The sequence below is a fragment of the Eleutherodactylus coqui genome, chromosome 4 (genome assembly GCF_035609145.1).
Source record: "Eleutherodactylus coqui strain aEleCoq1 chromosome 4, aEleCoq1.hap1, whole genome shotgun sequence".
NCBI lineage: Eukaryota > Metazoa > Chordata > Amphibia > Anura > Eleutherodactylidae > Eleutherodactylus > Eleutherodactylus coqui.
The window spans coordinates 135,513,091-135,534,584 of NC_089840.1; the positions used below are offsets into that span (position 1 = coordinate 135,513,091).

Below are 21,494 nucleotides of genomic sequence, written 5' to 3' on the forward strand. Positions count from 1 at the left end.
TATCCGGCTCGACTGCGGGTGATTGACGGGGACCGTACCCGCTTCTTCTCCACACCAACTGAAGCAGGAAATTGGCTGAACACCAGACGACGACCAGAAGGGCCGTAATGTATACATAACCATTTATTTTCCCCTCTCTAGGTGCAGAGACCAATACACAAAGATGAACATTTCCCTTACAGTTCCTAACTGCACACTAGTGACTATCCTCTAAACACGCCACAAGAACACTCTAGCCAAATGGCACAGAACCGAGACTTTCTTTATCTGTGGCAGACAAGTAATCTACGACTCCCAGGAGAAGATGACGAAGCTTCCCTTCCTACGGCCCCGGCGGGATTCACCCGTTTTAACCCCCCCCCATCCTCCTCCTCCACCGACCCCCCTCGTCGCTGTCTTGCGGGGTGATTTAGAACCCCCTCCCCATATGCTTCCTATCCTCAAGGGGACCCACCCAGAAAATGACAGCCTAACCAATGCCGGTCCACACAACTGATTTAACAACACAACAATACCACAAGTATAGTCTTGTAATAAGCTATACTATGTAGGTACCCCCTAAATACAGGTTGCCACGAATACGTATGTGATAGAGAAGATAATCTTCGAATCTGTTTAATTACAGGTTGATTGAGAGTTACAGTTGATAGTAGTTTATCAAAATGTTTTTAAGTTGTATGCATCAAGTGCTCTATGATGATATTGAAAATGTGCTAAAGTACTGTTACATGATATATGATAAAAATGCAATTGAGTGTCGGGGGGGGTCGCCTGGCGGGCAGAATAACATGGGGAATAGTATCCGGATCAGATTAACATCTCTTAGCCAATGGCGGAGATAGTCTTTGTATCCTGGAACGTCAGGGGCATGGGGTCTACTAGGAAACGGGCAGCGATGAACACGTTGCTGCGCTCCTGGCGACCACACGTCCTGTGCTTACAGGAGACCCACCTTACACCTGAAACCACAAAAGTCTTGCTGAAGCCATGGGTACAATGGTCCGCGCATGTATACCACACATCATACTCCAGGGGGGTGTCTCTACTAATAAGAAGAACACTTAGATGGGAGGTGGAACAGATTAGGAGAGACACAGAGGGCAGATATATTTTTGTAAGAGCTAAAATCAACAATGACCCATATGTCCTACTATGTTGCTATAACCCGCCGCCGGCAACAACAACCATTCTAGCAGACGGCATTCAATTTGCATCATTCTCTCCAGACGCAACAGTTGTCTGTATGGGAGATATGAACATGGTGATGGATCCCGCCTTGGATAGATTTGGGGGTGGTGCTCGGGGGGAGGGAGATGCGAACAAGACCCGCCTGGCCTCTATTATCTCGGTAACGGGTTGGCTAGACTTATGGCGAACATTTCACCCGCAGCAAAAAGAGTATACCTGCCATGCAGCCCACAACCACGCTCTCAGCCGAATAGACTATATATTCGGGTCCCCTTCACTATTCCCTAAAATAGACTCAATAGAGTTCCTACCTCGAGGTATCTCAGACCACTCGCCAATATGTATGACCCTTAAAAACCCAGGCCCAATCACAATCAAGAGACCAAGGGTGCACCCATTCTGGCTTTCATTATTTGGACCTAATGACCGCATACCGGACCAGATCCAAATATACTATGAGGCACATGAGACGCATGGAGATACAAATCTAGTATGGGAAGCATTTAAATCATACCTTAGAGGCTGTTTAAGGTCCTCAATTTCATTTGTCAAAAGAGCCACGGCACGTGAGGGTGAACTTTTAGCAGAGCAATGCCAACAACTAGAAAGAGATTATATAGCTGACCCTATAGACACTAAAAGAGATAAATGGCTTCAGACAGGCAGAGACTACTTATTATACCTGAAAGAGAAAGCCCAAAGGAATCTATTCTTTACCCGACAGTCCTTTTTTGAACAAGGAAACCAATCCAGTAAACTACTTGCTTATATGGCGAGACAGGAAACCGCCCCCCCAACCATACTGCGAGTTAAATCAACCGAGGAGGTAGTGCTTACAGACCCGAAAGAAATCCTAGATAGATTTCAGCAATTCTACAAAGACTTATACCAATCAAGGGTAAATTACACAGCGGCAGAACTAGAGACCTACTTAAATGACATAATATTTCCAGAAATACAAGACGACTATAGGTCCCTACTTGACTCTCCCATTACAGTGGAAGAGATTGAAGAAGCAATAAATGAGATGGCTAAAAACAAAACTCCGGGAATGGATGGGCTACCAGTGGAAATATACCAACATTACAAAAAAGAAATAATCCCACACTTGTTTACCCTATACAAATACATCCTTGATAAGCATCACCTCCCAGAATCGATGCTAGAGGCCAACATAGTCCTCATACTTAAACCAGACAAAAACCCAGAGGAGTGCGGCTCGTATAGGCCGATTTCTCTATTAAACACGGACTATAAAATCCTTACTAAAATACTAGCGACCCGACTAAACCAAATAATAGGGAAAATTATACACCCGGACCAATCCGGCTTTATCCCGGGTAAATCGACATCGGACAATATCAGAAGAACACAAGTAATCACACAGGTGGGGTGGAGGTGGAGAGCAGACTGGGCCCTGGCCTCACTAGACGCGGCTAAAGCGTTCGACTCCGTCGAGTGGCAGTACCTGATAGAGGTGCTGCGTAAATTCAGGTTTGGAGAAACGTTTATAAAATGGGTCACCATCCTGTACAAAGCCCCGACCGCAAGGGTAACGGTAAACGGCCTGGTCTCCACTTCCTTCCCACTACACAGGGGGACACGACAGGGATGCCCACTTTCCCCCCTTCTATTTGCAATTGCAATCGAACCCCTAGCCCTGAGAATTCGACAACACAACTCATACAAAGGCGTTCAAATCGGACCCAGAGAGGATAGAATAGGCTTGTATGCGGACGATATAATATTGTATATGTCAGATCCTAGAAACACCCTACCACTGGCCATATCTCTAATAGACAGGTTTGGAATTTTTTCAGGCCTATGCATTAACTGGCAAAAATCCGCTTTCATGCCCCTAAGATCAGAGGGATGGCAGACGGGGGATGTATTTTGTAACTTACAAACCACTCCCGGATTTAAGTACCTTGGTATACATATCACCAGAGAACACACCCAGAGCCTCGAGTTAAATATTGCTCCCCTGCTGACAACTCTGCAGCAAAAGTTGAAAGGCTGGAGCACCCTACCACTATCTGTAGCAGGCAGAATAAACCTCATAAAAATGATAATACTCCCTAAATACTTATATTGCCTAGAACATACAGAAACAACTATACCACAGAAATTCTTTAAAAAAACTAACTCATTAATAACGTCATTCATATGGGGAAACTCTAGAGCCAAACTACGACTAGATACCCTACAACGCCCTAAAGAAATTGCAGGAATGGCGTTACCAGATTTTAAACTATATTATCTGGCGGGACAGGTCAGGTATCTCCGTCATTGGCTGTCGGGTGCGCCTCTCCCTAACTCCGAGCACCATCTCATGTACTTCCTCGAGGAGACTTCGTTGTGGATCCTCCTGGAAAAACCAAAATTGATAACCAAACAAATGCTGCCAGTCCACAGACTGGCAGTGAACGTGTGGCAGATATGCAAATCACTAACAAGACAAGAGAACACCCCCTTGGAGACTCCCCTGTGGGACAACAGGGCATTACCACACTTGATGAATTTGCCAGGTAAACAATTCTGGATAAACTCAGGAGTTACCACACTAGAGCATGTTTATAGGGACCAAACACTGGTTTCCTTTGAACAAATGCAAGAGCTGTACCAGATCCCGAGGGCGGGATTTTTTAGATACTTGCAACTCCGACACGCATTGATCGCACAGTTTCCAGGACCTAGACAAATATTTTCACAGTATCCATTAATAGGTGTACTGCGAACACAAGGACCCAAAGGCCTGATTTCAGTGCTGTATACCCATCTACTACATGCTAAAATTCCTGACATACCAATGACAGTAATGCAGAGATGGAGAGAACTTATTCCCACCCTCACTAGTGAGGATTGGGAAATGGCCATGTCCATATACACCACAGTATCACCGGCGGCAAATAACAAACTAACACAACTATATATCTTACATCAGTGTTATCTAACACCAAGCAGACTTCATAAAATGAATCGGATAACCACCAACCGCTGCCACCGATGTGGAATGCCCAATGCAAACTTCAACCATTTGATATGGAACTGCGTAGATATCCAGACATACTGGAGAGAGATTATAGAGTTTCTAACACAAATATTGGGAATACCAGTACCACACGACCCTGCGGTGTGCCTGTTGGGGATCTTAGACGAAGAACAATGGCAATATCATGACAGGATATTTCTTACAAAGGTTCTATTTTACGCCCGGAAGGCAATAGCCTTACGCTGGATGGACAGGCGCCCCCCGACACTCACAAAGTGGCAGAGCATTGTTAACGCCGTTCTGCCATATGAAAAAATGGTATATAAAAATAGAAAATGCCCTGAAAAATTCGATAAAGTGTGGGAAAGATGGTGTGGGTCACCAAGTACGGTGTACACACAGAACCAGTTCCATAACTTGCTGAGAACAGTGACGCCTAGAAACACTTAGATGGGTTAACAAAGGAACACATCCTCCGCCGACACCACAAAGAAATTATATTACCAGAGGAAAATGTAACAAAGGAATATGTCAATAGAATGTACTAAAACACTTGTTAGGAATGTAATGAGCTAATGATGTAACCAAAAGTTTTCTTTATTCAGTTGATGTACAAAATACAATGTTTTCAATAAAACGAGTTTAAAAAAAAAAAAAGAATGCAACCTTTTTTTCTCTCAATTTTCATTTTTCCCCCCCAAACTTTATAAGAAAATCCTAACTTATTTATTTATCCATCATCATAGCTGTCTGATGACTTGTTTTTTGTAGGACTAGTTGTATTTTTCAGGGATACTATTTAATGCACTATATAAATGTAGCAAGAAACTTAAAAAAAAATTTTAAGTAGCGCGAGATCGAAAAACAAAAGAAATAAAACAAAAACAATTCTGCCATTCTTTGGAGAGTTATTTCTACAGCATACACACTTCAGCAAAAATGGCGTGAAAAAACTTTATCCTATTGTCAATACGATTACGAAGGTACAAAATGTAAACAGGTATTTTTTTTGCTCCACTGCTTAATACATTTTCTGCTGCCATTTTGGAATGATTACATTTTGCTGTTAGAGATGGTGAAGTCCAATTCTGACATTATGCATATTTTCTCTTGACATTCACCATGCATCATAATAAGCAATACATTGCTTTAATAGATCAGACTCTTACAGATGCAGCGATAACAAGTGTTTTTCTTTTTGTTTTATTATAAAAATGGAAAAATCGTTTATTTTTTTAATTCATTATTAAAAGATAAGTTTTTACTTTATTTTAATCATTTTACTTTTCTTTAGTCTCCACAGGCATGGCTTCATAGGCAATTTGCAATGGCAGCGCTAGGAGCCTTCAGAAGGCAACCAAACAGCACGCAGCTCTCAGAATTGATGGCAGCATTTAAACAGTTCATACTCACGATCAGTGCTAGTGTTGATCTTGACTGCTGCAGGCAAGTGTCGGCTGTCAGATAGCCGGCACCCGCATTGTATCAGGCAGGATTGACTTTCGATCCCGCTCTATATAAACCCTGAACCTTCATTATGTAACTGAATGTTCGGGAGTGTTAAGGCCCCCTGTCCACTAGCTAGCGATATTCCACCGCCCGGAAGCAGGTGAGAGAACTGTCAGTTCTCTGCGGTGAGCCTATCTCACAAATAAGCTTAACGCGGAGAAACGCGGCAAATCGCAGCATGCTGTGATTTGAGTCCCGCGAGTGGAAAATCGCTATGATTCTCCGCTCGTGGACAGGGGGCTGCACTTTCCATAGCAACGCTATGTAAAAAGCGTGCACAGTGTTACTCTCTGCCGGATTATCACCGTGAGTAACGCAATGCAAGATCGCCCGTGGACAGGAGCCTTAAGGGGTTAAATAGTAAAACTAACTATAAATGTCCTGTCAGATCACACTACACAGAACAGTTTTTCAATTGGAATTTTAATTTAACTACACCCGTATCTTGAGATTGTTGTTACATACTTGGTATTGTGCAGGGATTTCAATTGACTTGTCTGGTTCTCTTCCTATATGCAAATTCTATTCAGAATTGAAACTCTTATTTCTTCTTTTACATGAAGAAGTGTAAGGGGCTTGTTTTTTGGAGGGTGAGCTGTATTTTTATTAGTATAAGGTTTACGGTACATATGAACTTTTGATGACTTTAATTTCATTTTATTTGGTAAAGTTACAATCCAGACCTTTTTTACATCATTCACTTTGCAAAATAAAAGATCTAATAAAGAAGTATGAATTCTTGTTTAAGGCTGGGTTCAGCAGGGAAGGGAGGCGGGTGGGGTGGGGAATTGCCGCGGCTTTTTATCCCAGGAACGCTGCAGCCGACCTGTTGCGGCCAAGCCGTGCTAAAAATGACACGCTGCGCGGAATTCAAAGAATCAGCATATCGATTCTTTCCCAGTTCTTTCCCCGCTCTCCTCTCTATGGGGAGAGACGACTGCAGCGAATGCAGACGGCAAAGCCGCTCCAAAATTCGCGACGTAGAGCTGCGGGTTTTGAAGCTGCATTTTTCCTGCGCAAATCTTGCGGTATTTTCTTGCGGTCATTCCGCAAGATTCCCTGCCGTGTGAACCCAGCCTAACAGTTTGAATATTTACGGACAGTGATACCAAATAAACATTGTATTTATTTAACTTCTAGGGAACTTCAGGGTTTGATCTCTTGCATGGTACACAGCAATACTTAAGTAGACTGTGTAGTGTATTGTAGATTTAGCATTATACTTTAGATGTACTTTATTAGCAGACCAAAAGTTCAACCAGCTGCCATGAGAACAGCTTTGCAATCACTACTGACCATGGTATTTGAGGTGTTAAATGATTGGAATCAGAGTTATCTGGCCACTGCCGGGGTCTGCAGCCTTATAAAGATTGATCCAGCTCTTTAACCCCTTAATGACGCAGTCTTTTTTTTCCCCCAGACATTTTCGTTTTTTCCTCATTTTTTAAAAATTCATAACTCTTATTTAGCCTTTAAGAGTAGCTGTATGAGGGCTTGTTTTTTGCGGGGCGAGTTGTATTTTTCAATGTCACTATTTAACGTACCATATAATGTACTGAAAATGTTTTTAAAAAATTGTAAGCGGAGTGAAATGCAAAAAAAACTAAATCCTGCCATCTTTGGGAGAGGGTTGGGTCTTGTTTCTAAGATGTACACATTGCAGAAAAAAATGACATGATAACTTTATTTTGTGGGTCGGTTACTATAAGACCAAATTTATAGTTTTTCTTTTTGGCTCTACTACTTTTAAAAATCTTTGGAAAAAAAATGAAATTATTTCTTGTGGCCATCTTCTGAAAGCCAAAACACTTTTATTCTTCCATCTAAATAGTTGTGCGAGGGCTCATTTTTTGCGGGACGTGCTGTAGTTTCTACTGGCACTATTTTGGGGTACATATGACTTTATGATTGTTTTTTTATTACATTTTTTTCTGGAGATAGGGTGACGAAAAAAAGCACAACTCCGATGTTGCATATTTATTTATTTTTTTCTGACGACGTTCACCGTGGACAGGTCACAGAGCAAGTCTAGAACAGTCTCCCATACAAGTCAATGAGCTCCTCCTGTCCATTGTGCAAATGGCCCAAGAAGCTGCTTTAAAAAGCATCTGTCTAAATGCTGTTAAATGTAGCCAAGTCTTACACACATACCTAAATAAACAATGTAGTCAAACACATGTCCTTTGAAAAGAAAATATATGTTACTTACTGATCCCGCGGGTGGAACTGGACTTTCAGGATTGGAGAAGGGAATCTAAACCGTTGGTCACAGTCTCCAGTAAGGATGTCCCACAAGGATACAATGTTATCAGTGGAAGCACTTACAAGCTTATGCCCATCTCTACTCCAGCTGTAAGATAGAAAACAAATATGTATAAACTTGCATAGGTTACCCTACCTCCCATCCTCTTGCATGGAGGCTAACAGTGTACACAGGCTTCTTAAAGGGGTTCTGACATGAAAAACATTTTTTTTACTTACCTTGCCTGGCCAGAACCGATCGCCAAGAATGTCCTCTCTATCCCGCATCCTCTGCGGCTTCTTGAAGAGGAGCTGGAGCAGTCAAAATGACAGCTTCTTGCTCTGCTCCGTCCGCCAGCCACTTCTGAGGTGAATGGACGGGCTGCCCACAGCAAGCACGTCACAAGCAGTGCTCGCTGTGGGCGGCCCGTCCGTCCTGGCTGAACTCCCAAGTGCTGCGCATGCGCAGTGGAGAGGCGGCCCATCCTGACTCCTGTCAGAGGGCATCTCTCTTCTGCACCTGTGCGCAATCCCACCCGTCGGATGAAGACGACTGCCTGCTGGGAGATAACCCCCACAGCACAACAACAATGGAAAACAAGCTAAGTATTAGTTTTAATGCTTTAACAGACCAAAAATCGTGGGTTCCCTGTGTCTATTAGGCAGACCAAGGAGCAATGGCTGCTTAAGCATAAAAACTTTTTTCGTGTCAGAACCCCTTTAAGCATTGGAAAGAGGACCCGTTTATTCATAAAATTAGTAGGGACACCAGCTTGTGCACATGAATTTCTCCAGATTCTCTGAATCTTTTGATGACATTATGTACTGTAGATGGTGGGATATTTAAAGTCTTAATTTTATGCTGAAAAATCTTTTTATAAAATGTTCTACAATGTTCAGACGAAGTTTTTTACAGATTGGTGACCTCCGACCATCTATGCTTCTGAGAGACCCTGCCTCTCTAACATGGTGTCTTTATACACAGTCATGTGACCTAGAAAATAGACCCTCTAGCTGTTTGCATTAGTACCAATTACTTTCCCAATCTGGTGTTAACTCCGTCCCAACTTTTTTGAGATGTGTTGCGGCCATCAATTTCTAAACAAGTTAATTTTTTGTAATAAAAATGGAAAAAATATCTCCCTTTCAACTGTGAATAAAGCATGGTTATGAGATTTCCGAAACAGTGCATTCTTTTTTTCTTAACTTCTATTTACATTTTACACATTGTCCCAACTTTTTCAGAATTGGAGTTGTAAATAAAGCTTTAATGCATAATGAAGTTATATTTTGTGATTCACTTAGTCAACATGTTTAAGAGCAACACAAATTACAATGAAGGTGGTGTATATTTTCATTATACAGTTAAAATTTAATTAACAGAACTTGGGAAAAAGTTGAGACATCACTTAAATAAATGTGTGCTTGAGACATGCTACATGCATGTCACAAACACACACACACACACACACACACACAGCTCTGCTACATGCACGTCACACACACAGCTCTGTTACGTTACTTTCGCATATGAGCTGCACATGATTTACAAACTTCAGCAGCTCGCTGAGGAGACATGTTCGCTCACAGCTCTCGCATATGAGCGTCGTGTTTTAGGAACTTCAGCTGGTGGCTAAGGTGAAATCGTGGCTTGTCGCTGTGTCATGTAAGCTGCATTACCTTCACGGCAGTGTTGAACCCTGTGTGCTGACATGTCTGCACGACAGCGACGGTTAGTTTCATCACTGGACAACGGTTGACGATTAGATGAAGGCTGGACTGGTGTTGGCGGTATTGGCACTTGAGATGACATGATATCGTGTTCAGGAGATGTGAAGATAGTGGTAAAGGAGTATGCTTCAATGTTGTTGGTCACTATGCACTGAAAGCTATGTATGTGGACATTTGTGAGGTGTAATTTTTTTGTGCAGCAGTCTGACAACCAGGTACAAACTGACAGACTGAGTACTGCTGTATACATAGCAAATGAGGCCACGGGGGTTGTGGGGAATGTAGTCTGCCCATAACGCCTCATTCACTGCAGGAGGATGATAAAGGACCTCTGATAACATCCCTGTCATGTGATCAGGGGGCAGAGCTAAGAGCCGGTAACTATCATCACAGGTGCTGTCAGGCTCTGCATGTAACTCACATGTCACACACACACACACACACACACAAATTTGATGGACAAGCGGTCGTTAGTAGTGTGAACAGTCAATGAGCGACAGAAGCAAACAGAAAAGTTTCCGTTTGTCCCTTTTTTGATGTTCATTTAACTGATCACTTTTCAAATGAGCATGTGCGAAAGGCTAGAAAGACTAAAGAACACAATACAGATATAAACGGAAGCAAACAAACTGATAGAAACTCTCCAGTTTTTTTTAATTCCGTTCTCTTGATGTGGAAAAACAGAAACTACCATTTCTGTTTGTATTCTGTTCTGCTCTCTGTTCGATTTGAAAAAAAGATTATTTTTTATCATGTTGAGTAGTTCAGAAAACAGGAAAAAGTAAGAATTTTTTTTTTTTTTAAGCTAAATTATATTCTGACCTTTCATGCAAAATACTCACCAAAGAGAGCACACAGGATGAATATGAGCACTTAAAATCTTAGCAATGCCCCTCGTTAGAAAATCCCAGATGACGATACGACCATCATTGCAGCCTACAGCAAGCAGCGTTCCCCACCTATTAAATGTGCAGGTGAGGGCCATGCTGATGCAATCCAACGTGCCATCTGCCTCCTACAACACAAAAACAATTGACAGAACACAAGTACATGGCCAACAGACAAGGCTAAGAAATTCTAAATATTGGAAGATGTCCAAAAGATGAAAATATAGACTATTATGGCGCTGTCTTTATACTATAAACAGATTATCGCAGAATGCTCCAATTCTCTACCGATTCCCGCAAGGACAGCAATGGAAGCCGTCCGATCCACGGCACACATGTAGCTGACATATGAACACTATGAACGTTCATTTATCCCCATAAAGCCGATCATCTGCCATGTGAGCAACAGTCGACATGTTTTATCAGTCTGCGTTGATTACGATGGGCCAACCTTCCATGCCAAACTACATGGCCAACTGAGCACTTGTTTTAACCTCAATAAACGTGCTGAGGAACAAAGACTGGAAGATTGAACGATAGAGTGCCCTAATCTTGTCCCGTTTAATTATAAAATATTTAATGCAAAGTTTGAAGACAACTGTTAGAGGGGTCTCCAAGTAAAAGTTATAATTGTGATGAAAATACTAAGATATGAGATCATAATCAGTAATGTCATTTTTATTGCATCCCCTGCACAACTTTCAGTTTATTTGGGTTTGGGTTTTGTGCTCTGCGCTTTTTCACTACCTGTTGAAGGTACTGAAAACAAGGGCACCTTCTGCTCCATCAATAACTACTTGGAAACGGCTGACCCCCTCTGTGACTAGTTTGAGTACCTTCTTCTCCCAGGTACTAGCATCAGCTTTAAGAATGCCCTCAGAAACATTTCAAGCCATGAACAGCTTCTTGGTATTGTCTGAAATAAAGTAAGACATAGCCCTACCCTCCGATGATGCCGTTGCTCATCCAAACACATTGGGGGGCTTACGTGGTTACTTCTAATAGCGGACCTCGTGCCTCATTATGCGACTGTAACCCCTTAGCCTGTTTTACTCCCAAATAATACCAACAGAAGCCACAGGTCGTGCAGAAAAAAGCGCCCTCACACAACCTCATTGATGAACAGATAAAGTTATGGAAGTCAGAAGAAGGTGGCAGAAACTCATATTTTTTTCTATTATCGTTGTAATCATACTGATGCATAGAATAGAGTTATTATGTCACTTCTGCTGCAGGGTGTATGCAGTAAAAAAGCTGGTGCAATTGTGTTTCTTTCCATTTACTTCACTTTTTTAAAAGTTTTCCAGTACATCATAGGATACATTAAATGGCAGCATTGCAAAATACAACCCAGCCTGCAAAGTAGCAGCCTCCAGACCGCTACATCCATGGAAAAATAAGACTTTTTTTTTATTAAGCTGCATCATTAAGCGGATAAAGAACACAAAGCAATACTATATATAACAGAAAACAAAAAAATGTATATTACACAAATTAACTTGCAAGCACAACACTGCATGCACTTACCTCTGGGTAATTCTGACCAAAGGATTCTAAAAGGAAAAAAATATCTAGTTATATATTGATAAGGGCATCCGTACAGATATTTCCCCAAATAGAGAAAAACTGCAGCTGCACCACACGCTTTACTATATTACAATACATGGATTTATTTGTGGCAACTGGGACGTTTTCTGGAAATTAGGAGACAGCATATAGGAATGGAAGAGAGACTATAGGGTGCTGAAAGATAAGGAAGAACCCGCCAACCCCTACATAAGAAAGAGGTTCAATTAAGGGCTACTTCACATTAGCACTATGGGTTCTGAAAAACAGAACCACCATAAAGGGAACCGAAGGAACCCCATTGACAATAATGAGGTGCTTTCAATTTCCCAATGGCCATCCAGCAATTTACAGGATGAAATTCCACTGCATGCAGCACTATTTCATAGCGTTTTTTCACAGAAACCTCCCAACTCTGATGTAAACAGGCCCTTATTCATATGTCGTACTGATGTATGTAAAAAATTAAAAACCACATCTTGTATCGTAGCTAAAGGGTGGTTCTACAGGGTACTAGAGCCTCCATGCCCCCTGTATCACATCTTGTATCCAAGCAAGAGCCAGTACAACGGGGTACTAGAGCCTCCATGCCCACCCGTATCACATCTTGTATCCAAGCTAGAGGCGGTACAATAAGGTACTAGAGCCTTCATGCCCGCATGTATCACACCTTGTATCAAAGCTCGAGGCGGTACAACAGGGTACTAGAGCCTCCATGCCCCTGTATCACACCCTGTATGCAAGCTAGAGGCAGTACAACAGGGTACTAGAGCCTCCATGCCCGCCCGTATCACATCTTGTATCCAAGCTAGAGGCAGTACAACAGAGTACTAGAGCCTCCATGCCCACCTGTATCACATCTTGTATCCAAGCTAGAGGCGGTACAATAAGGTACTAGAGCCTTCATGCCCGCATGTATCACACCTTGTATCAAAGCTCGAGGCGGTACAACAGGGTACTAGAGCCTCCATGCCCCTGTATCACACCCTGTATGCAAGCTAGAGGCGGTACAATAAGGTACTAGAGCCTCCATGCCTGCCTGTATCACATCTTGTATCCAAGCTAGTGGGGGTACAATAGGGTACTAGAGCCTCCATGCCCCTGTATCACATCCTGTATCCAAGCTAGAGGCAGTGCAGCAGGGTACTATATTTATATACACTACCTTGTAGTGTTGGGATGGGGTTTGACAATGAGTGTAACACCCCCCCCCCCCCCCCCCCCGTGTGTGTTTATGACCCACAGGCACATTGGTGAAGCACCCACACATTGCCTCCCTATGGTAATACTACAGCATGTGTCCGCATAAGGTTTTTAATAAAGAAACAGCCAAGAAACCATGTCAAACAGCAAGAACTTCTTTTTGTTGTGGTTTTCCTGTTTGGCACTGTTTTTTGACCGATTCTTTATTAAAAACCTTACGTGGAACATGCTAAATGGCAATATGGACACATGCTGTAGTAATACCCCTCCTACAAGAGGTCGTTTCTCCACAATAAATGATGCTTTTGCTCTGATACTGTAATAAGTTACTTATATCAACATCACAATCACAGAGAACGTTTCATCCATCCAACAACTTCTAGGGGAGGCATGTTACTACAAGTGTAGAGAAACTACGCATTTGAAAACTGTACATCCAGAATCACAAATACATCCCGTAAATGTATTTGAAGTTACAGGAGTATCTCCATCTTCTAAGACTGATACGGCATACCGCTACAACGTGCCAAGATAGCTGAAGGGAGACCTAATAACTATGTATAATATATAAGGGGTCAATTGAGAGGTCTCTCCCATCATGTGTTTATGCCAGGACTGGAACAAGGGGGCGCTATAATTACTATGTATAGATACAAAGATTTCTCCCATGATCTATTTATACCCAGGACTGTAACCAGGGGGCGCTATAATAACTATGTATAGATATATCAGGGGTCAGTACAGAAATCTCTCCCATCATCTATTTATACCCAGGACTGTAACAAGGGGGCGCTATAATAACTATGTATAGATATATCAGGGAAGTACAGAGATCTCTCCCATCATCTATTTATACCCAGGACCGTGACTGTAACGAGGGGGCACTCTAATAACTATGTATAGATATATCAGCTGTCAGTACAGAGATCTCTCCCATCATCTATTTATAAACAGGATTGTGACTAACAAAGGGGCGCACTTTGCGTCTAGAGGAAATAAGGTTTCTACACTGACATAGGAGGTTCTTTACTGTAAGAGCAGTAAGTCTATGGAGTTCTCTGCCTGAGGACGTGGTGATGGCGAACTCACCAGAAGAGTATAAGAGAGGCTGGACGCCTTTCTTGAGTGTAATAATATTACATGTTATAGTTATTATTACTTCAGAAGGGTCGGGTTATTCTGATTGCCAGATTGGAGTCAGGAAGGGATTTTTTTCCTTTAAATGAGGAAAATTGGCCCCTACCTCACTGAGGATCTCCCCCTCCTCGGGCCCAGCGCCGGGGGTAACAGGCTGAACCGGATGACATTGTAGCCTCACATACTCGGTTAGGGGTAACGTTATTTCTGCAGCCCAGCATGTCCACCCTGAGCCTCAGCCGTAGAGCAGTGGCTGTGCGGCCAGCACTGGTAGTACAAGGCGCGGATCAGTACAGCACAGCCCGATAGTCTCTCTGCACCCCGCTGCCATCTCCATCTCCCACGACGGGGCCTCCATCCTGCCAGCCTTCATACATCCCGCTCCTTTCCTCCCCCATTGTTGCGCTCACCTAGCAACTCCAAATTCATGGTTCCGGTTGTCACCTAACGCCTCGTAGCTTCCCCACCGCCCCTGGAACGGGGCGGAAGCCTCCTGCGGCTCCGGCCGGCAGCGTCAGTCCCGGAGGATAAGAGGCTGCTGTAAACAGCCCCCAAACGTTAGCAATTCAATATGGCAAACGCAGGGCAGCTACAGATCCGAAAACAGGCAGCAGCGCAGTCAGCCCGGGGCCTTCAGCCTGTACAGCGCGTATTATTGTCCCCAGCACAACAGTAGCACTGGCTGAAAGGTTCCACGTGTGTTACACGTTCTTCAGCATTGTTATGTACTTAAAGGAGCCTGTCAGTAATTTCACCTTTATTAAACCGAGGACAGGATGGGGAAGGAGTTTGGAACCCAGGCCCGTGGTTTAATAAGTGACTGATAGGTTCCCTTTAAGACGTTATGTACAATCAGACCTCCAGAAAGTAGTTATCAGGGAAAGATAAGAAAAGCAGACAGTAGTCAGGACCATCCTGGAGGGGGACAGAAAGTAATGCAACATAGGGAATGGGTCACTAAGCCGGTTCTGCCTCTGGACTCGGAGGTTCTGTTGCAGATCCGGCTGAAAACACGTAAGATAAGCACTGCATGGGCTGCATTGTCTTCCATCCAAAAGCTGTGCCAGATAGCGGGTCAATAGGGTTCGCCCAGCGCCGTCGTTGGACGGAAGCGGTCGTCCGCGAGGATTCCTTTTTTCTGCTTCCCGAATGCTGCAGGAAAGCTAAATCCCTGCTGCAGATGTAAAACCACCTTAACTTCAGGGAGGTACATGAGGCCGAATCAGACCTCCATCACCCCCTGTGATCCGGAAGAGCAGATGTGCCAAGTACAAGTGGTCCGGGGGATGCAGGAACACACAATGCGGATGACTTTTTCCAAGGTTTATTAAAGCCAAGCAGTAATAAAATGTGAGGATGCTGTCACTATCTGGGGTGGGGGCTCCCCAAATGGAGCAGGAAAGGGGAATCCCCTGGCTGACCAGCTCTGTCTTATGATGGGACTAGACAGCACTGAACGGACCCCATTGACTATAATGGGGTCCGTGTGGTACCCGCTCAGCTGCATGCAGCGCTATTTCTTCTGGCATTGCGCAGATGTGAGACCACCCAGACTTCTGCCACAGATCTCAGGGGCCACAGAGTAAAAGCCCCCCTTCTCAAGCAGTAACACATGTACCCAAAGCAGTGGTATGTATACTAAACACATACATTAGTCATTACTAGAGATGAGCGAGCGTACTTGCTAAGGCAAACTACTCGAACGAGTAGTGCCTTATGCGAGTACCTGCCCGCTCGTCTCAAAAGATTCGGGTGCTGGCGTGGAGGGGGGGAGGAACGGGGGGGATCTCTCTGGGTGCCAGCATGCCGGCGCCCAACGTGACTGCCTACATCCTGCCAGCCGATGCAGCGCTGGTGTAATTTATGCCCTGAAGGATGCAGGCCTGTCACAGTGGCACGTCACTTTGTGTTCTGCCACATTGTCCTTCCTGCCATTTTTTGACCGTTGACCAATAAAGGTAATGATTGTAATGTACCTATCTTATACATACATAAAACTCTAAATCTGTTTGTTTGTGTCGTATACAAATCCACAGTTCTGGGCCGATTTGATATTTTGCATGAGCGTTCTTCAGCACCAGGCAACGAATAAAAATCTAAAACTCACCTAGCAACCAATCACAGCTCAGCTTTCATTTCTTATACTGCTTTGGTAAAATGAAAGCTGCGCTGTGATCGGTTGCTATCGGCAACACAGATTTTCTTTTGGACGGCTTCCAGTGCGGTGCGAGGCTCGTTGTGGCCCACTCTGTATATTCCAGGACTGCTAGTCATAAAATTGCCGCACAACGCCGGTATATCACCTATTTATGATATATACCACTACTTTGGGTATATTTGTTACTGTTTGAAAAAGGGGGTTGTTACTCTGTAGCCCCTGAAACATGTTGCAGAATTGATATTATTTTATTGATTGACTCCAATTAAACTTGGAAAACGTCATCCGCATTGTGTGCTCCTGCATCCCCCGGACCACTTGTACTTGGCACATCTGCTCTTCCGGATCATAGGGGGTTGATGGAGGTCTGATTCGGCCTCATGTACCTCCCTGAAGTAAGTGACCCACTAACCCTATGTTGTATTACTTTACGTATGTCCATCTATGATAGTCCTGAACACTGCCCGCTTTACCTCGTCTTTCCCTGATACCTGTTGACCCCGGACCCCTGGATTGGACGTCTGTGACTGCTGATATCCATTATGGACATCTGTGCTCAACTGGGATTTACCTCAATTCGTTGAGCTGTTTAATCAAGGCTTACCAGGCTGCTGGGTGTTGTGGTGCGCCCTGTTTTACCTGTGGCAACCCACCACACCAGGTGAGTGCCTGTATTCTCTGTCTTGTGTCTGATTTTGGGAGAGCTGTCCACTTTTCTATGTGTGACCTATATATCTAGAAAGTAGGCCAGCAGGTGGCTGGATATGTTACTTTGTCTTCATGTTTGACTTCCAATCACTGTCAGCAATGAAGTAGCAGTATCAATGATAAAGACTCACCTAGTCGAAACGTCGCCATTTTTATGGAGCAATACATCTTTTTTCTATTTTACTACACCATTGATGCTGCTACTTCATTGCTGACTGCTGGATTCGTTTGGGACTGGAGATCCGTGGTCCCACAGGTGGCTTTGCATTTCCCTTTGCTGGAACCTCTGCATATGACTTGCATTATAAATGTGTGCTGCGGGACTTTTCACTTGCAACATTGATGACTTTCAATCACTAATACAAAAGCGGAGTAGCCGGTTCATCGTCCTTGGTGCACGGCAATGCACAACCTCCAGCAGAATCCACACGGAGGCAGCCGAGAAAAATCACACAAGGTTTGTGCATTGTGAGTCACACAAATCTCGCACGAATATGAAACTCATTCTCTAAATGGAGACAGACATAAGTGATTTTTTCCCGCTTTGCGGCACGTCCTAGCTTTGGGCGTTCCCTTGGAACACCGTGCCCATTGTTTTCAATGAGGCTGGCAAAAGCATTGCACAGTGTGCGAGGTTTCCCTCTGAAAACACTTGCAGATCCTCCGCGTCCGCCGTGCTGGAGGACCGCTACTTCCCTGAAGTGATGCGAGGCATGTTTGACACAAAAACATCTCACATCCATGGGGAAATCGCACGTTCCCGAGCGTGATATTAGCCCGAGTTTCACGGCCTGATATTGTGCTCGCCCATGTGAAGTTAGCCAAAATCTTCACCATTTGGTGCGAAATCCCCACCACACCCCCCGCATTGGAAGAGGTAGAATCTGCAGGGCAAATCCACTGCAGCTAATTGACATACTGTAGATCTACATTTCACCCACATGCCAATTTCCGTATGGATTTTCTCCACAGCGTGCGGATGAGATTCTGAAAATTTCATTCACAGTGCTACCATTGTACATGCTAGAGATGTTCAGTGTGGAGAGTCCGCCTCATTTGAACATGGCCTAAAGCTGCCCCCGTGGAATTCATCACCAAAGTCACTGTGCACACACGCACTATACTCTATAAGAGCGCGCAGAGATAAGTCAGCCAGCGTAGACTTCCACGGGTGACAGGGCAGGAACAGAGAGCGGAAGAGTGTAAAAACTACATCCCCAGACTCCTCAAAACCTGGCTCATGTGCACCCCAAGGCTAGTTTCACATGGGCGATTGCGATATCACTGGGAGAATATCGCAGCAACATCGTGATGTTTTTCCAACAATTTTTGCACATCTGCTCTGCTTTTGCTCACAAAAACATCGCTACCACTTGCGATAATTTCTCACGTTTTTTTCGCACAATTTTTTTGCGTGAAAGCCAATAGGACTTTCTAATGTTAAAAACGCATTGCACGAAAATCGCAAGCTCGTGCTTTGTGATGCGATAAAAAGGAGGCTCAATAGGAAAACATGGGAGAGAAGCAAAACGCAGAAAGATAGAACACGCCGTGATTTCGTTTTCTCTCAACATCGCATGAGTGAAAATATTGCAAACTAGCGTACCCGTCGCGCGTTGCTGCGAAGACAGACATACATACATACATTCGTTTTTATATATCTAGATGACGGCAGCAGCGACCACTGAGGTTTTGTAGGCCGCTGCTTCCCCCTTGCAGGCTGAATAAAATAGCCGTTGTGTGGAACATCCAATTTATCCGGCTGCTGTGGCTTCTTGGGAAGATAGCCTAGTACATGTTTGCCCACTTCCAACTCCAATGGAGACTGACTGTAAATGGCTGGCGTGCTCTAGTATTTATGGTTTCAAGCTGTACGTGTCATTGCATACAGTCTATCTATCTATCTATCTATCTATCTATCTATCTATCTATCTATCTATCAGGGTTATTGCATACAGTCTATCTATCTATCTATCTATGACATCAGGAAATGAGAGAATTAGATTCCGTACGTAAAATTTGAACGCTAATTCTTTGGCGCTTTGAATTGAATAATCGAGTTGGGACCCATTAACTTTTCCTATTTATGACATAATCAATGCTCGTGCCAAATTTTAAGTTTCTATGACATTGGGAAGTGAGAGAATTAAGTTGGGATGAGACATAAGGCCTTGCCCATAAGCATTCCCCAACCTCCAAGAACTGAACCTACCTACCTGAATGAGATTTTGTAGGCCGCTGCTTCCCCCTTGCGGGCTGAATAAAATAGCCGTTGGGTGGAACATACAATTTATCCGGCTGCTGTGGCTTCTTGGGAAGATAGCCTAGTACATGTTTGCCCACTTCCAACTCCAATGGAGACTGACTGTAAATGGCTGGCGTGCTCTAGTATTTATGGTTTCAAGCTGTACGTGTCATTGCATACAGTCTATCTATCTATCTATCTATCTGGGTTATTGCATACAGTCTATCTATCTATCTATCTATCTATCTATCTATCTATCTAGGTTATTGCATACAGTCTATCTATCTATCTATCTATCTATCTATCTATCTATCTATCTATCTATCTATCTATCTATCTATCTATCTATCTATCTATCTATCTATCTATCAGGGTTATTGCATACAGTCTATCTATCTATCTATCTATCTATCTATCTATCTATCTATCAGGGTTATTGCATACAGTCTATCTATCTATCTATCTATCTATCTATCTATCTGGGTTATTGCATACAGTCTATCTATCTATCTATCTGGGTTATTGCATACAGTCTATCTATCTATCTATCTATCTATCTATCTATCTATGACATCAGGAAATGAGAGAATTAGATTTTGTAGGCCGCTGCTTCCCCCTTGCGGGCTGAATAAAATAGCCGTTGGGTGGAACATACAATTTATCCGGCTGCTGTGGCTTCTTAGGAAGATATCCTAGTACTTGTTTACCCACTTCCAACTCCAATGGTAATTGGCTGGCGTGCTCTAGTGGTTCCAAGCTGTACGTGTCATAATACAGCCTTAATGACATCACAATGCAGCTTATGAGAACATGTTGGGGCATGTTCGCGCGTTGCTGCGAAGACAGACATACATACATACTACGTTTTTATATATCTAGATGACGGCAGCAGCGACCACTGAGGTTTACCGCTGGGGTATGTCACTCTTATTACTAATGGGGGGAGTGTCACTATTATTACTGCTGTGGGATGTCACTATTATCGCTGGGGTGAAGGTGTCACTATTACCGCTGGGGTATGTGTACATGTGGCAGAAATGGGCAGGGCTCTTTCAGAATAGACCGGGTGCAGATTTTGACTGCTTTTTAGATGCGGAAATGCTGCAGAATTTTCCACAGAAATCTCCGCTGAGCACATTCTGCAGTATTTCCGCGTCCAAAAAGCAGTCAGAATCTGCACCCGGTCTATTCTGAAACAGCCTTGTCCTTTTTAGAACGACGGGGGTAAAATCATACGTTGTGATAAGCCCCGCCCCCTGACGTGTTGGCACTTTGCGATACATAAGTGGGTTTTGGGTTGTAGTTTGGGCACTCGGTCCCTAAAAGGTTCGCCATCACTGGCCTAGTACATGTTTGCCCACTTCCAACTTCAATGGAGACTGACTGTAAATGGCTGGCGTGCTCTAGTATTTATGGTTTCAAGCTGTACGTGTCATTGCATACAGTCTATCTATCTATCTATCTATCTATCTATCTATCTATCTATCTATCTATCTATCTATCTATCTATCTATCTATCTATCAGGGTTATTGCATACAGTCTATCTATCTATCTATCTATCTATGACATCAGGAAATGAGAGAATTAGATTTTGTAGGCCGCTGCTTCCCCCTTGCGGGCTGAATAAAATAGCCGTTGGGTGGAACATACAATTTATCCAGCTGCTGTGGCTTCTTAGGAAGATATCCTAGTACTTGTTTACCCACTTCCAACTCCAATGGTAATTGGCTGGCGTGCTCTAGTGGTTCCAAGCTGTACGTGTCATAATAGAGCCTTAATGACATCACAATGCAGCTTTATAGAACATGTTGGGGCATGTTCAAGGGCGTCCGATGTTGATGACATCAGTGATGACATCACAATAGCAGGTGGCTTACTTATTCGATCTACGTGGGGGGGGGGCGTAACTTTCGACGAAGCTCGCGCGC

The 21,494-nt window shown here is 43.6% G+C and overlaps 1 protein-coding gene across 4 annotated transcripts in view; it reads right to left on the reverse strand.

The window, feature by feature from the left end:
- RBBP5 (RB binding protein 5, histone lysine methyltransferase complex subunit) overlaps positions 1 to 21,494 on the reverse strand; it is a 46,300-nt gene that overhangs the window by 21,830 nt on the left and 2,976 nt on the right. The window contains exons 1-4 of one of the 4 annotated variants that reach the window (XM_066600159.1): positions 14,865 to 15,081; positions 12,076 to 12,101; positions 10,504 to 10,676; positions 7,899 to 8,039 (exon numbers count right to left, since the gene is read on the reverse strand). In XM_066600159.1, the coding sequence (XP_066456256.1) occupies positions 7,899 to 8,039; positions 10,504 to 10,676; positions 12,076 to 12,101; positions 14,865 to 14,883 (359 nt within the window). In that variant the 5' untranslated portion in view covers positions 14,884 to 15,081. Of the gene's footprint in view, positions 1 to 7,898; positions 8,040 to 10,503; positions 10,677 to 12,075; positions 12,102 to 14,560; positions 14,732 to 14,864; positions 15,082 to 21,494 lie in introns of those variants that run through there. The other 3 variants (XM_066600162.1, XM_066600160.1, XM_066600161.1) reach the window with 3 other exon arrangements.